The sequence below is a fragment of the Nestor notabilis genome, unplaced genomic scaffold, assembly GCF_000696875.1.
Source record: "Nestor notabilis isolate BGI_N333 unplaced genomic scaffold, ASM69687v1 scaffold23547, whole genome shotgun sequence".
Classification (NCBI taxonomy): Eukaryota; Metazoa; Chordata; class Aves; order Psittaciformes; family Psittacidae; genus Nestor; species Nestor notabilis.
The window spans coordinates 22,746-36,957 of NW_009938240.1; the positions used below are offsets into that span (position 1 = coordinate 22,746).

The following is a 14,212-nucleotide window of genomic DNA, read 5'->3' on the forward strand; positions in this document are numbered from 1 at the left end:
AAAATCTAATTAATATTGCAGTATATTAATAATGTTCAATATTTTGAGTCAGCTTGTATATGATTCAGGACATCTGTTTCACAGCTCAGTGTTTCAGTTCCTTTGGTATTACTCAGACAACCCATTAAAAATAAATCCTTACTTAACCGTATTTGCTTGAGTAGTATGGCAATATTTGCCTACAGCACCTTGCTTCCTCATTACTGAGATACCATTCCCTGGGCTGTCTTGTAGATGATATTGTGAGTGACATCCAGCCTTGCAAAAGGCAGTACTGGTGCACTCTAAGCTGAGAGAATCAAGTAATGTGTTGGAGATACAGCAAATTTTGGCCTGGTGTTGCAAAGGGGGCTGTTGAGTTTATATAGTGGTTGAGATCTGCATTTATGGAGAATTTACAGGGATCTGTGGGATAATTCATACCTCCAAGGTTTTTCTTTAATTTTCAGCCTGTCTGCAGATGCAGACAGATAATCTGGAATACATGAAACAAGTTTTCTGGGCCAGTGTTACCTTTACAGCAATTAAAAAAAAATCAAAACTTGGAAACCATGTAAAACCACATGATATTAAGCCATTGTTATCTTACTATGAAAGGATAAATACAAGTCTTTCAAACAAATGATAAAGAAGCAGTATGCATCGTATCATGACTTCCATAAAGCCAGAGTCTCTTGGTATTCTCATAACGTTGGGGAAACTTGGGTTTTATTTTAAAATTACTATCACGTTATAGGGAAACTACTTAGAATACTGGCATTAATAACTGTCAAATCACTGGTGTTCAATTTAGCTTACTTAATTTACTTTTTATGTGTTCCTTAAATTTAACTGCAGAGTAAAAAAAGAAATGGAGGGGGATTGTTTACTATTATCCCTGTGGCTAGGAGAACTAGTGGATTTAACTAGTGGCAAGGAAAGCTCTGACTAGACTTTAAGAGAATTCTCATTGCAACAGGAATCCTGGATTTCTGTGGTGGATGGTTCAGGGAAACAGTGGAATTTTCATCATGAAAGGCTTTTCAGAACAGGTTGAACAAGCCATCTCTGCAGAATAATGTAGGTATAGTTGATCCTGCCTGAGGCTAAGAGGCTGCATTAGATGACCTCTTAAGGTTTCTTCTAAAACCTATTGGTTTATGTTCATATATGACTCTTCTTAAATATAAGGTTAAATTTCACTACTAGATTCCACATCAGATATTTATTCTGTAAAAGATTCCACAGCCACTGAATATTCAGATTACATTGAATCTTCTACGGGGGAAAAATAACACTGTGAGCTGCTTTACAGTACGTGGTTACAGGCACTTTTGTTACTGTCTGTGGCTGCATCCTATAGTTTCCTTCTAGCTTGTACCACAGCTTTTTCTATAGCTTCTTTTAATGCTGCTGTTGGAAAACCTGGGGGGGGGAGGGGGTGTGTGTGTGTGAATTCTAGTATACTCGAAGCCCTGGATGACTGCTTCTTGTGTTGGAGTGTAGTTACTTGAAAACTTCAGGGTACAAACTTGGCAGGCTGAGGGAGAATAGAAACATGGACTAAAATAGCCTGGAGCACTGATGAGGAGACTGAGAGCTTGAAGCCTGGGCTTTCTTGGAATTTATCCTGTGCCTACTTTTAAAGTATGCAGACTGCTCTCACCCAGTATCTAGCTGTTATTAATGCAAATATCTAGTTTGGTACATGTATATGTCCCACAGATAAAATTATTATGAATGTTTTTAAGAATTGTTTATGCAAATTGAAGCACAACTCTGCTTATGTGGAGAGTGCACATTTAATGAAGAGCTTTAAAATAGTTAGGTTTAATCTTTGTGGCTCAACATGTGATGCCACATTTTATTTACTGAAAAGATCTGAAGGAACTTTCTTTGCAGACAAAATTTTGTCACATTCTGTATTATTAAGGTATCTGTGTCTTTTTAAACATCACATTATCTCTGTTCCATCTCTGAGTTTACAGGAGAGTATTTTGATTACGGATGGGAAATTAAAGTGCAGAGAATTAGAAGTACTTGTTTAATTTTAAGCAGGTGCTTAGGTCTTTCAGGGGCTTTAGTCTAATGTAGGAATACTTGTCATTGAATATAACCTTTATTGGTCCGCCACACAGGAAAAAATAAATCACTTTAGCATTTGTATTAGATATTTATTACATCCATTGTATTGGGACTTTGTTTCTTGGTATAAGGTTTTTTTTATCTTTTTCTTTTAACAAGCACCTCAGCTGTTAACTATACACTTCCAGCCTTTGAAATAAATGACATGAGGGCCTACAGAACAAATAAATGGAGAATACTGCATAAGGCGATGGACCTTGATAGGGGAAATGTAGCAAGTGAACGTATTATTAATGACCATATCATAATACATAGGCACCAGCAGGGTGAGGTGGGTTAAGTTAATTTAAACGTTTTTGAGTGTTTCACTTTATTGGCAAGTTATACCTGCTAATATGAAGAGGAATGGGAGTATCTCTGGATAGATGTGTTTGTGCAGATGTGTATTTAAGGTGGAGCAAGGAATTGGTACAGTTTACAGCAACCCAGATTAGTAGTAACTCTTAGTGCTAGGCTTTTTCCTTTATAGATTTCACCCCACTTTTCCTTCTTTCTGTTTTCCTTGATGTCAAGTCATTGTGAATGTTGTAAAGGGTGGGGGAGGGAAAGAAAAGTTATTCTCTGTTTTGTGGCTACTTCCCAGCTGGAATAGCTGGGAGCAGTTACTAGAGGAAAACCAGTCTTGATGTTGTAACTTTGAGTGAAGAGAGCACGCTTAGTACCACTGTGGGAAGGTTGCATCTACAGTCTGATCAACACAGCAAGCTCAGGGGGTGGGGCTAAAGTAGTACAGAAAGAACTGACTTTTCAGAGGTTTTTATCTCTAGTTAGTATATTGAAAAAATATGACTTGAAAAAATGTGGCTTTTTTCCTCCCCGTTTTTTTTCTTTTAAACTCTGAGGCTTACCATTTAACCAAAGGCTTACAATTCAACCAGATGCAACTGTATCTTCAGACAAATTGCAGAAGTGACATCCATCATGGAAAGAGTTGCCACCTGGGAAACTTCAGGTCACTTTGCTGAAGTAGGAATTTATTTGCAACATTTAAATGCTATAATTCAAGCATCTAACATAGCCAAAACTTGTTCCTTCTGTCCCAGACGTATTTTCAGACAGAACTAAACCATTTCAACTGAAGCCTTTAAAAAAAAAAAATAAATAAAAAAATTCAATTCAATGCACTGTCAAAAAATTCAACACAAAGTACTAAAGTTTTGGCAAAGTTACAAGAAACTGAAAACTACTTTGATGGGTTGTGGCAACCAACCATAAGCATACATTTGCATTTACAGGGGGATTATGAATCTCACCCATAATCTTATTCTTGTCTTTTTTCTTTCTTTAATATTCTGCTACTTTTTTTTTCTTTCAGATGATATTAACTGTGTTTCTGAGCAACAATGAACAGATTTTGACAGAAGTTCCAATTACACCAGAAACAACCTGTCGCGATGTAGTAGAGTTCTGCAAAGAGCCTGGAGAAGGAAGCTGCCATCTGGCTGAAGTGTGGCGTGGAAATGGTAAGTAAAATGTTCAGTGGAAATTGATTTAAATATATGTACCAATTATAAAAAAGGTAAGACTGACTTTTCAATATTAATGATTTCAAATTACACTTTTTTTTTCCTAGCAAACTTTGATGCAAAGCATGGTAATTCAGTATCTGTAGAGATGAATACAATTCTTGACTTATTTTTTTTCTTGTCAGATGGAATATTTGATGAAATGCATGTGTAAGATACATTGGTGTTCTGTATTTCAGCTTTCAAATTACGTAAACAAAGTGCACAGTATCCCTACCTTGAAAAAAAAATATAAGGGGAGGGGGGTGTGTGTATTTTCACTTCTGGAAGCCATTTATTTCAAATAGGCATGCAGCATATATCAGGTGGAGGGTATTTAAATGACAATACAGACCCTCAGTGAACTTCTCTCATGGTCAGTGGATGCAGATTACCACCTGCATGCTTTCGACTTCTATCTCCTCACTTAGACATGTGAACACAACCTGAAATTTATGAATGGGTATAGATCTTTCTCCTTGTGTGTCATGAACAGCAGATCTTCTGCAGACAGAATTGTGCCAGAATTGGACATAGTATCTCCAGTTCCTTTGTCAACATTTCCTCTCAAAGACCTGATAACCTTCCTTGGGGGTAGTGGTGCCCATATCCTGTTTGTGTTGCAGTTGTTATTTCACAGAATAATGGGGTGAGCAGTTCTTTTGAGGAGTGCATCAAAACAGCCCTTTCATGTACTGTTTCTAGATAGATTCTTGCAATTGCATGTAGTACAACCCTCCAGGTTATAGTGTATCAGTGTATGGATGTGAGTATAATCAGTGGATGGCTGAGGGTAAGATTTAGGCAGGTTCTTATCACTTAGTTACTAAGGTCACCCCTGCTTAAGCTGTTTGTCATCTTCTTTATATGAAGACTGAGGAGGTCATAACTTGATACTGAATTCTTAAATTTGTGTAGAGGGGTTTTATTTTGGTCAGGGTTTTTTTGTCAAACTGACAAAATGGGACTTAGACCATGCAACTCTGGCAAGTGGAAGCACATGATTTCAATAACTTCTACGATGGAGAAAGTATTTTGTTTGTGGATGTAATGTATCTCAAAGTGTTAGATACCTAAAGCTGAAAGTTTCCATGAAGTATGAAATAAAACTTCTCCAGGAAGTTGTGATGGAGAGACTAAGACTAAATTTTGTATCTACCCTGTGAATTATGCGTCTTTGGTCCCAGTATAGTTAGTGGAGATCTGAATATTATCGTGAGTAGAACATGGAGATCACTGATTTCAGCTAGTTGATACCTATTCCATTTTGAGCATTGGAGCTCACCCGGTTTTCTGAAGTAGGCATCTATATACAAACACTTCAGTTCAGGAGCAGAATCCTGCCCAAATCTTAGACCTATTGAATGGGTTTGTCAGTCTTTTCAAAATGGGTTTGTGGCTCCAGGTTGCTTTAAAAACTTGCATGAAGGTGCTTTCACAAGTCTAATTTCACATGCTAAATACCCAAGGTCATAACTACATAAATCTGTTCCATTGAAAGTCTGGAACAAGAAAGATTAGAGAGAAGAAAATAAAAAAATGAAACAGTTGCATATATTTCTGGATCTCTCAGACAGGCCTGTACTGTCAGCAAAAAAGATGTTCTGCACACTGATTTTAAGTCTCTGTGGCAGGAATTCCAGCACAAGCACACAAGCGTTTTGTTTGTTGCTCTTAAATGTAGGTTACTGTTAAAACCTCCCTGTGTGTTGGTGGCCTCAACTTATTGCCCCAAAGTCTGGGGTACATAAATTTCTCAGTGAAACAACCAGATTTTTTGGGTTTTTTTACATTTTTAAAATGTGATAATTTTTCCTTCAGCTGCTCCTGAGAGCTGAATTGAACTCCTTCCCCTGAAGTTTTTAAAAATAGTTTTGCCTGGAGCAGAGATCTGATGTAGAAAACATGTCTAAACAGTTAAACGCAACAGATACAACAAGAAAAAACTTAAACTATGTTTCTGAGTGGGAAGTGTAAAGCAATTTGCAATGAAATTGTGGCATGTTGTGCCAGTGAAAGGGTGGGGTTTTTTTCTCTTCTATTATGCTGTCTCTGATCCCTCAACCCTTATCCTCAAGAGAGAGCTACAAATGTTTTTCAGAGGACATTTTTGAAAGTAAAATTAAAACTAAAAGTTAATACAGAAAATCATGGGTTGAATAAACACATTAGCTTTTGTCTTGCATCGTAAGTGTTCTGTTTTGTTGGTAGTCTCTCCATGTTGCACAGATGACTAATCATAGCTCTCACTGAGAGTGCTGTTGTGTCTGTCCTCTTCTTAATGTGCTTAATTCCTCCATTCTATAGGTAGCCACAGCCTCTTTTAGGTAACCCCGCTGAATAATACATGTCTACTCAAATTCAAAGCAATGGGGTTTGTAGACTGTAGTTTTATTATGAGGTACAAAAAACATTTTGTGGCCCAGAAGCTTGTCCATTTCCTAAACTGTATCAGTGTAACAAAATACTGTCTCTTACAATAATCTTTCTCTTCTGAATGAGAAATACTTTATTTTTAGCAGGTGGCAGAGATGATTTATCTTTAAGAAAAATGTTATTAACATCCATGCAAGTTTTACTTCAAAATTTATGTAAGATTTCTAGCGTTCAAAGGAGGATTACAGTAGTTTAGCTGCTGGAAAACATATTTGTTTATTATGTTAGCTTTTCTCTCTGCTTTTTTGTGTGGCAGAGAAATGGTTGAGGAGCTTCCCAAGAGTTGTAAAATAGTTTAGGTAATGTTTGTATTAGAGTTAAGAAACTGATTCTTCTCAGAGCTGCATGACATAAGCATTTGGTTTATTTGTGTTTGATTTTTATACGTCATTCGCTGTTCCTCCTCCTTTCTAGTTTCTTGAGATGTGTAATAGTTAAAAAAGTCTCTGTCTGATGTATCAGTACATTGTGCTTTGTCACCTTGAAGCTTCCTCTCTGCATGGATTTCTCGTGCTGTAACAGGAAAGAAAACATAGAATGTTCTTCCTCATTCCCCAATTATTGCAAATAGCAGTTGGTAGGGAGGAAAGACAGGTGTGATGCTAGCAACTTGTGGTGTGTTCAAGAGAGAATGGATTTCAACCTTTTAAATCCACCAAATACTTCATTGTTCACTTAATCTACACCTGGAATGCCCTTCAGCAATTGGTATTAATTGGTCTTCCTCAATTTAGTGGTAACCAGAGACAAGTGACTGTGAAAGAGAGAGTTACGTTCTACAAGTGCAAACCTGAGGGGGGAAAGACTCCTTTCTGATCTTGCAGTGAGCTTGCCTACTATGGAGATAATCCATTACTCTGTATTGTGGTTTCATGTACAGCAGGCATAAATGCTTTTATTACAAACAGCAGGATACTTGTAATCAAGATTAGAACAGCTTCAGAAGTAGTGAAACTTTGTTTTAAATAGTGGATATAGAGTTCTAACAGAAAGATTTTTTGCAATTCTCTTCTAAAACATTGATTCAGTATGTGTGTTCTGATCTTTCAGGGTGCTTAAGACATTTCAGAATACTTGAAACTAGCCCATCCTTAAAACTTCCTACTTGAAAGGGAAGGAGTCTAGCTCAGATCTCAAAAGTCTACCAGAATTTTCATCCAACTTAAAATCTAAAGCAGTTTTTGCAAATAATGATGGATATATGCATATCATGGTCTTCCACTTAGTTATTAACGAAAACATTCTCTAGATAATTTTTTTATGTGCTGTTAAAGTAGAGGGATCCAACCTGTTTATTATTACTCTACACCTGTTCTCCTATTTCACCTTGTCTTCATTCTCCTATTTTTAAACTTAATAAAATGGAAGTTTGAAATAGTATTGTGAAACAATTACTGACAAATGTGTCTGAAGCTATAACAAATGTTATAAAGTTTAAGTGCAGGTTGGTTGTTTTGGTTTTGATTTTCATTCTTAAAGAACAGGTATTTCCAGAAAATACCTCTTTGTGCTATCCTACTTTACAGCAAATACAACATCGTGCTTTCTTTCTGCAGTTTTTCTAGATTTAGAGGATTTTAACTGAAGGAAGGAATGGGGACTTCAATTCTCATCGTGTGTCTACTGTTAGTGTCCATTTCTTCTTTCTCTTTCTTTTCTGGATCTGTTTCATGTACCTAAGTTGCACAAAATAATTAGTGCTTCTTTTTCCTAAATGATGATGGTGTTGATCTTATTATTTTAGCCTATTTTCTGTCTAATTTATGGCACCGTAGCCCAAAGTTGGGGATTTTTTGTGGAAAAATTGCAAAAGTAGTTAAATGTTTCTTTCCCATTTCTCTCCATGGTTATGGCTGAAAAATACTAGCCTTGATTCTTCAAGGTATGCTATGTAAATGAAACCTTTTATTTTGAATTGCTCCTGGGATTAGGGCCTGACTTTTAATGGCACTCCAGCCTAACCGGCAGCGATGCTGCAGCCACTCCTCACCATTCCAGATTTAGCCCAACCCTGTTAAGACATCCAGTTCCTTAGTACCATCTTATTAAGCTTCAGGTTTTGCTAGGTTTAGTTAGAAATTTTTCTGTGTGGAGAAAGATTCCTAGATTATCTTCTGTGTCTCTGAACTAAACCATTTAAAAACTTTTACACTCTGATCTTTAGAAGACTTATGCTGAAATTTTAGTGGATATGCTTCAAAGCACTTGAAGTCTTACTCTAGGAGTTGAAAAACCTGAAAATCATGTTTTTAAAATTCCTTTTCAAGAACCGAGTTGTAATAAGGCCCTGACCTTGTTCATATGTGCCTAAACACTATTGACAGTGGTCTTGGAGTCCACTTGAGTGAGGAACAAGGAAATGAAAAGCTTCAATCTTTTTAAATCCAGGTGTTGGGGTTTTTTTGGGGGGGCAGGGTGATGTGTTAGGAAGATGAGTAACTGGTCAGCTGATGAATATAACTAGCTTGTGGTTTAAATGACCCTTCCACACTGAAAGCAGCAAGATCAAGTGTAGCTAATTTGTGTGAATCACTATACCTATTTCAAGTGACAGATTCTGACAAGACACTTGTGAACCGAGTCATGAAAATGTATTGTTTCTTAAATATGACAAGTATTCCAAGAGTATCAAGGCATATGTACATTTATGCCTATAAATTTAGGTAACTTTCATTATAAAAAGCTATATTTGTGATGTGTTTTTCCCAAGTTTTCTCCAAGATACCTGTTATATCTTTGAAACATTTTGTCTTCTCATGTCAAACAGGTTAAGCATGAAATGGCTAACAAATTGGGCTTTGTGCTCTGCCTGGTAGGAGATACTGTGGTTTGGCTTTTGGGGGCAGAGAAGATTTTGCTTTTAACAATGAAGAATGCAAACTCCACCTTTTGGTTTCAAGCCAAGCCTGATTTCCTGTAGTAATATTGGCTTGACATGGTGCTGCATGTAGGAAAGCTTATTAAATGTCTTCTAGTATAATTTTATTCTGATTAGAAGATATCTTCTAATGCTATGCTTAGTATTAGATCTTAAAGTGGAGGTTTTCTTACCCTAAAACTTTTAAAAGTAAATGCAAATATAATTATGGAAATGGAAGAAACTTTACTTTTGATTTATTCCCCCCCCCGCCCCATTTTGAAATACCAAATATATAGCTTGCAGCCTCCTAGTAATAATGTATTTGACCTATTTGGAAGAAATAACTACACTATGGGAATGTTTTACATTTCTTTGGAGGAAACCAAAAAGACTGCATAGAACTTGGCCTTTCTTTGTTCAGAGATTTGCCAGTAATTCCACATATACTGGAAGTTAATGTCTGGCATCGTGTATTGGAGTGGGAACACCTGCTCAAGTTCTTAGGAGACGAAATGTCGGTATAATGATAAGGCTTAGTCTGAGTGGAAACCTGGAGGTTCCAATGAATGAATCATTTTAATAATAGAACAAAATATCCCTCTGGTGGTGATGGGGAGCAGAGGTGCAAAGATCAGCATTGTGAAAAAGGTTGTGATAAAGAATTCCTAAATTAGGATTTCTAAACAGTGCTATTTTTTGTATTTTTTTTTTTTTTTTTTTTTTTTTTTTTTTTTTTGAAACTCTGGTTTGGAAACTGGGTATGTACTGCTGTTAAGCAGTGAGCCATGTTGTGGTAACAGGCTAGCTTTTAATACAGCACAGCTGTTGTGTGTTGGTGCCTGTTTCTTTGACTTTGCTTAACACCAAATACATTGTATGGGTTGAATTGCTACCAAAGAGAACGTTCTGATTCTTCATGAGAGTTGTATTAAACTTTGCTTAATTTAAAATTTTTGTGATAAGTCTTTTGATCTTTTACTTTTAGAACGCCCCATACCCTTTGATCACATGATGTATGACCACCTACAGAAATGGGGTCCCCGCAGGGAAGAGGTGAAATTTTTTCTTCGTCATGAGGAGTCACCAGCTGAAAGTAATGAACAGAGTAAGTACATTTATCCTGTAGTGTTGTAACTTAATCATATTTTAAAACTTTCTGAAGTGAGTTTGAATATTGGTTCTTTCAGTGAACTTCAGTAGATGTATGTGTAATGTAACTTCTTTATACCAAAACTATTTTGAACCTTTCTCAGTGGCACATATATTGCTATTCTTGAATTCCCTTCTGTAGAATAATTTCTACCAGTCTGTTGAGCAATATTTTTGTAGTAAAATTGGTTTATATTCTGCTTAATTCTGATCCAGAAATAACGGTGGGTATTGGAGGCTTACTGCCCTTTTTTTTTTTTTTTTTTTCTTCCTTCTTGTTGAGGTAAAGTCCCTACATTTTGAGAAGGTGGGATTGTTCTTTTTAACCTCCTGTTCTTTTCAGTTGCCCCACAGAAAAGAATCAGTAAACTACTTTGACTCCTTTAGAAACTAAAATCTATTTTATAGACATCATTGGCAGAAGTCTCAGTGGCTTTGCTTTCTTAGAACTTCATGTAGATGTATTTTTATAGTGGTGGTAATTCACACCTTGAAAAATCACTGGTCTGCTTGGTTCTGCAGGAAAAGTGTTTATATAAAAAAAGTGCTGGATGAAGTGGGGCTTTCTTAAAAGACTGGAACAGAAGGGTTTCAGTTTTCTGCTCTGACTAGTGTAAACTTAATTTATAAGAAGACTTGAGGCAGTGTATTATATACTTAATGGCTGTCAGACTGTCTGGCGGATAGGAAAGGTATCTTGAAGTGAGATACAGATTTGCATGCTCAGATTATTGTTACTCATTCAACTAATCTGACTACGTCTAACAAGTGAATTTCAAATCTTGGCTGAGTCCTTAACTGCTTTGAGCTGGGGTTTCTGGTACATTCTCTTTCATGACATCATTGTTTAAGCAGAAGTCAGAAAAGTAGACCTGCATGTCTGTACTTTTAACAGGAAGTCTGTGAAGTAAATGCTTTATTTCTGCTGACTCCACTGCTTACAAAGAATAACTTAATAAAAAAGAGTTGGAACTAGCAGAATAAAAATTCACAGTTAAAAGTTTTAGATAAAAGTTCTTGAAAAGAACTGATTTCAAGACTGAAAACCATTTGTGTTGGGAACTGAACTTTGCACTAAGAGCAGTGCTTTACTTTTAGGTGGACGTCAAGCCCAAAATCAAAGAAATGGCATAAATATACCTATGGAGAAGCGTACAGAGAATGGGGTATGTAATAATTCATACAGGTTTTGGATCAATTCCACTTAAATATTTGATGTTTTTAGAATTGTCATTTTTTAAGATCTATTGTGGTGGGAACTGGTGGAAAATACGGAAATCTTGTTCTGTTTTGATTTGTTTGGTTTTGTTATAAGGTGAATGGGAGAATATGGCTTTCACAAACTGTTCTAAATTTTCTGTCTGGAAAGTAAGTCACTTAAGTGATGTGAGAAGCCCCCAGAGTCTTATTAATTACTGCATTTTCTAATCTGTCTTCCTCTGTCTTATTCATTCTGTGTGAATTAAAAAAACCAAACAACACAACAGGTACATTATTCTTTCATACTAGTATTTCCTATCCAGACATCTTTTCTTATTTGATTAATCTCACTGGTACTGATTTATGGCATAGCCTCATGTGTTAATACATAAGAATGTGTCTGTGGATTGGGATGTTTTCAGATGCTGGTAGGAGAGGTTGCATACCCCTCAAAGTCACCTCTTCATACTTTTTTTTTTTATGCCCTTGGTTAATTTCTGTGTCTGTTTTTTGTTTCTTGGTGGTTTATTTTTTGGTGGTTTTGTTTGGGTTTTTGGTTTTTTGTGTGTTGTGTTGGCTTTGTTTTTGTTGTTTACTAAAATATGACCAGATTTCTAATTTAAAATAGCTATTACATACCATAGGCAACCCATTCAGTGGCATTTAGTGAATCCTGGTTTGAACATCCTCTCTTTTACAAATAAAATGTGGTACATCTCTTTTGGAATTACCATGGCTTAAAAACCTCTACTCCTGAGATGAAACTCGCTTTACTTTCTTGTCTCTCTTCTCATTCTCAATAATAATGAAGACTCTACAGAGCATATTCTGCTCTCACTTGCTCAGGGCCATTCTGCTGCCTTTCCTGAGGCACTATAGCTATACTTGACTATTTTTAAACACTTTTAAATCTCAAGAAAAAGATTTGAGCTCACTGATTCATAGTTCTATTGCCTCTATGAAGCACTGTCAATTTCCAAGTACATATAGGGCTCCTTCTCACGGTAACAATGCCTAAAAAAGTTTAAAAGCAAACAGATCAGGTTTTCAAGCTGAGACATCTTAAAGAAAAAAAGAACTAAATTGTTAATAATTGTGCAGGTTAAACAATTCTGTGCTTGTATGTTGCCTGATAACTGGCATCTAAAATTCACACACAAAAAACCAGTGCAGCAACAAAATTGTTTAGTTTGCAGCTCTTAGCAGCTTGTTTTGTGTATGGCATGTGGGCCTAGTGGAAGGAATTTTTTTCCCTATTCAAAGCAGTTAATCATGTATTGCGTTCTACGTTCCTTTTCTGTAGAGAACCCTAGCTGATATCCTCTGCTGAGCAGATCCGTTTATCCTGCATCCATTGTCATATTGACAATGTAGTGAGATCATAGTGCTATAATGTGCTAGGGGAACATAACTCTTTCATGACCTCCCCTAGCTATTTCTCCATTCCTTCATTTGAGACATAACATCTTTGGAAATCAGATCTGGCATGTGCATTATACTTACAGTCTCACTTCTTAGCAGCATTAAAGTGTATGATAGCATGGCTTTTTATTTAGTTCAATTTGTTGTTAATATTTATGGGTAAAGCCCAGATCTTTAATAAAACTGCTACCGTGGACCATTCAGCATCTATTTAAAAAGAAATAAAAATATAGTTTTACCACAGTGTTAAAGTTTTGTTAGGGAACTGGTCACTTCAAAATGGACTTTTACCAAGTGTAGGAAACTATTAAAATGCAAGACTAAAACCTGAAGGGTTTATACTAATGTAATTTGTGGTGAGATTTATGCCAAAAATGGTACAAATTAGCTTTTGAAAGTGTATAAAACTGAGATTTTCCAATTGTGCCAAGTTTTAGATTAGAGGGGGAGGGGAAAAAAGAGGTGGCTTCAGGATCAAGGACTTAATCAGCTTACATTTACGTAATACATTAGGCTTATTCACTGTTACTGGCATACTGAATGTTAGACTAGCCCTCAAATCTATGCAAACCAGTGGAACACTGAAGACAGCTCAGATCTTATCAAATATTCTGCATACAGGTATAGTTTTAATGTGTAATATTTTAATGATGAACTAATTGATTTTTACTGGGTATCTGTATAGAGCTGAAAGTGTGACATGCATAAGAAACTTTTAAGATGAATGCTTTAATGTTTGAATCAATAGTCTTGGAAAAAATGATGGGCAGTCTGTCTGGAATTCTATTTGGATGAGTCTATTAATTGGCATTTTGTCATATGCTGTAGGATTTTTTTTTTCCTTTAAAATAACATGTGCTTGATTAGCAATAATTTAAATAATGCTTAGCTTAAAATCACATTATATAAATGCTTAAATTTCATGATACTAAATTCCAAATAAAGATTTAATGTTACAGAGAGAATAGGCTAAATCTTTTTAAACAGTGAAACATGCATTTTTGTAAAAAAAAAAAAAAAGAAAACAAAAAAAACCAGCAAACAAAACAAAACCAAACCTTGTCGCTAAGTGCTCATCTAAGAGCTTTGCATTCTGCATAGCAGTCTAAAGGAAAAACTGTGAGATTTTGTAAATTGACAAGTTCACTTATTTCTGAGGTGAACTTTTGGCTGCTTTTATTTACAACTTTCCTTCTTGGAAGTGGAATTACGCTGCCAATCAGGGCCTGATCTCTTTCTGCCACTACACAAAGATGCTGATACGTGGAGATAAGACTTACGTGACTGAACATTTCCTTTTGACAGGGAGATTGGACAGTGTCTGAAGAGGGATTCTCCTCTTCCTTTCTTTTGCACGTGTAACTGAGCCAGTTGGATTTGAACACCAGTTGTAAAAAGGGAAATTCGAATTAAATATTGGGGAAAATGTTTTCTTGATGAGAGTAACAGATACTGGAACAGACTGGTTGCTGTGGAATTTCCATCTAGCCAAATAAATCTCTGATCAGTGTGAACT

General features: G+C 36.0%; 1 protein-coding gene across 1 annotated transcript in view; it reads left to right on the plus strand.

Annotated features, from left to right (window-relative positions):
* Positions 1-3,439: 3,439 nt before the first annotated feature.
* Positions 3,440-14,212, plus strand: part of PPP1R13B (protein phosphatase 1, regulatory subunit 13B) — a 41,755-nt gene continuing 30,982 nt past the window's right edge. The window contains exons 1-3 of the mRNA XM_010019229.1: positions 3,440-3,587; positions 9,911-10,030; positions 11,173-11,240. Coding sequence (XP_010017531.1) covers positions 3,440-3,587; positions 9,911-10,030; positions 11,173-11,240 — 336 coding nt within the window. The remainder of the gene's footprint in view (positions 3,588-9,910; positions 10,031-11,172; positions 11,241-14,212) is intronic.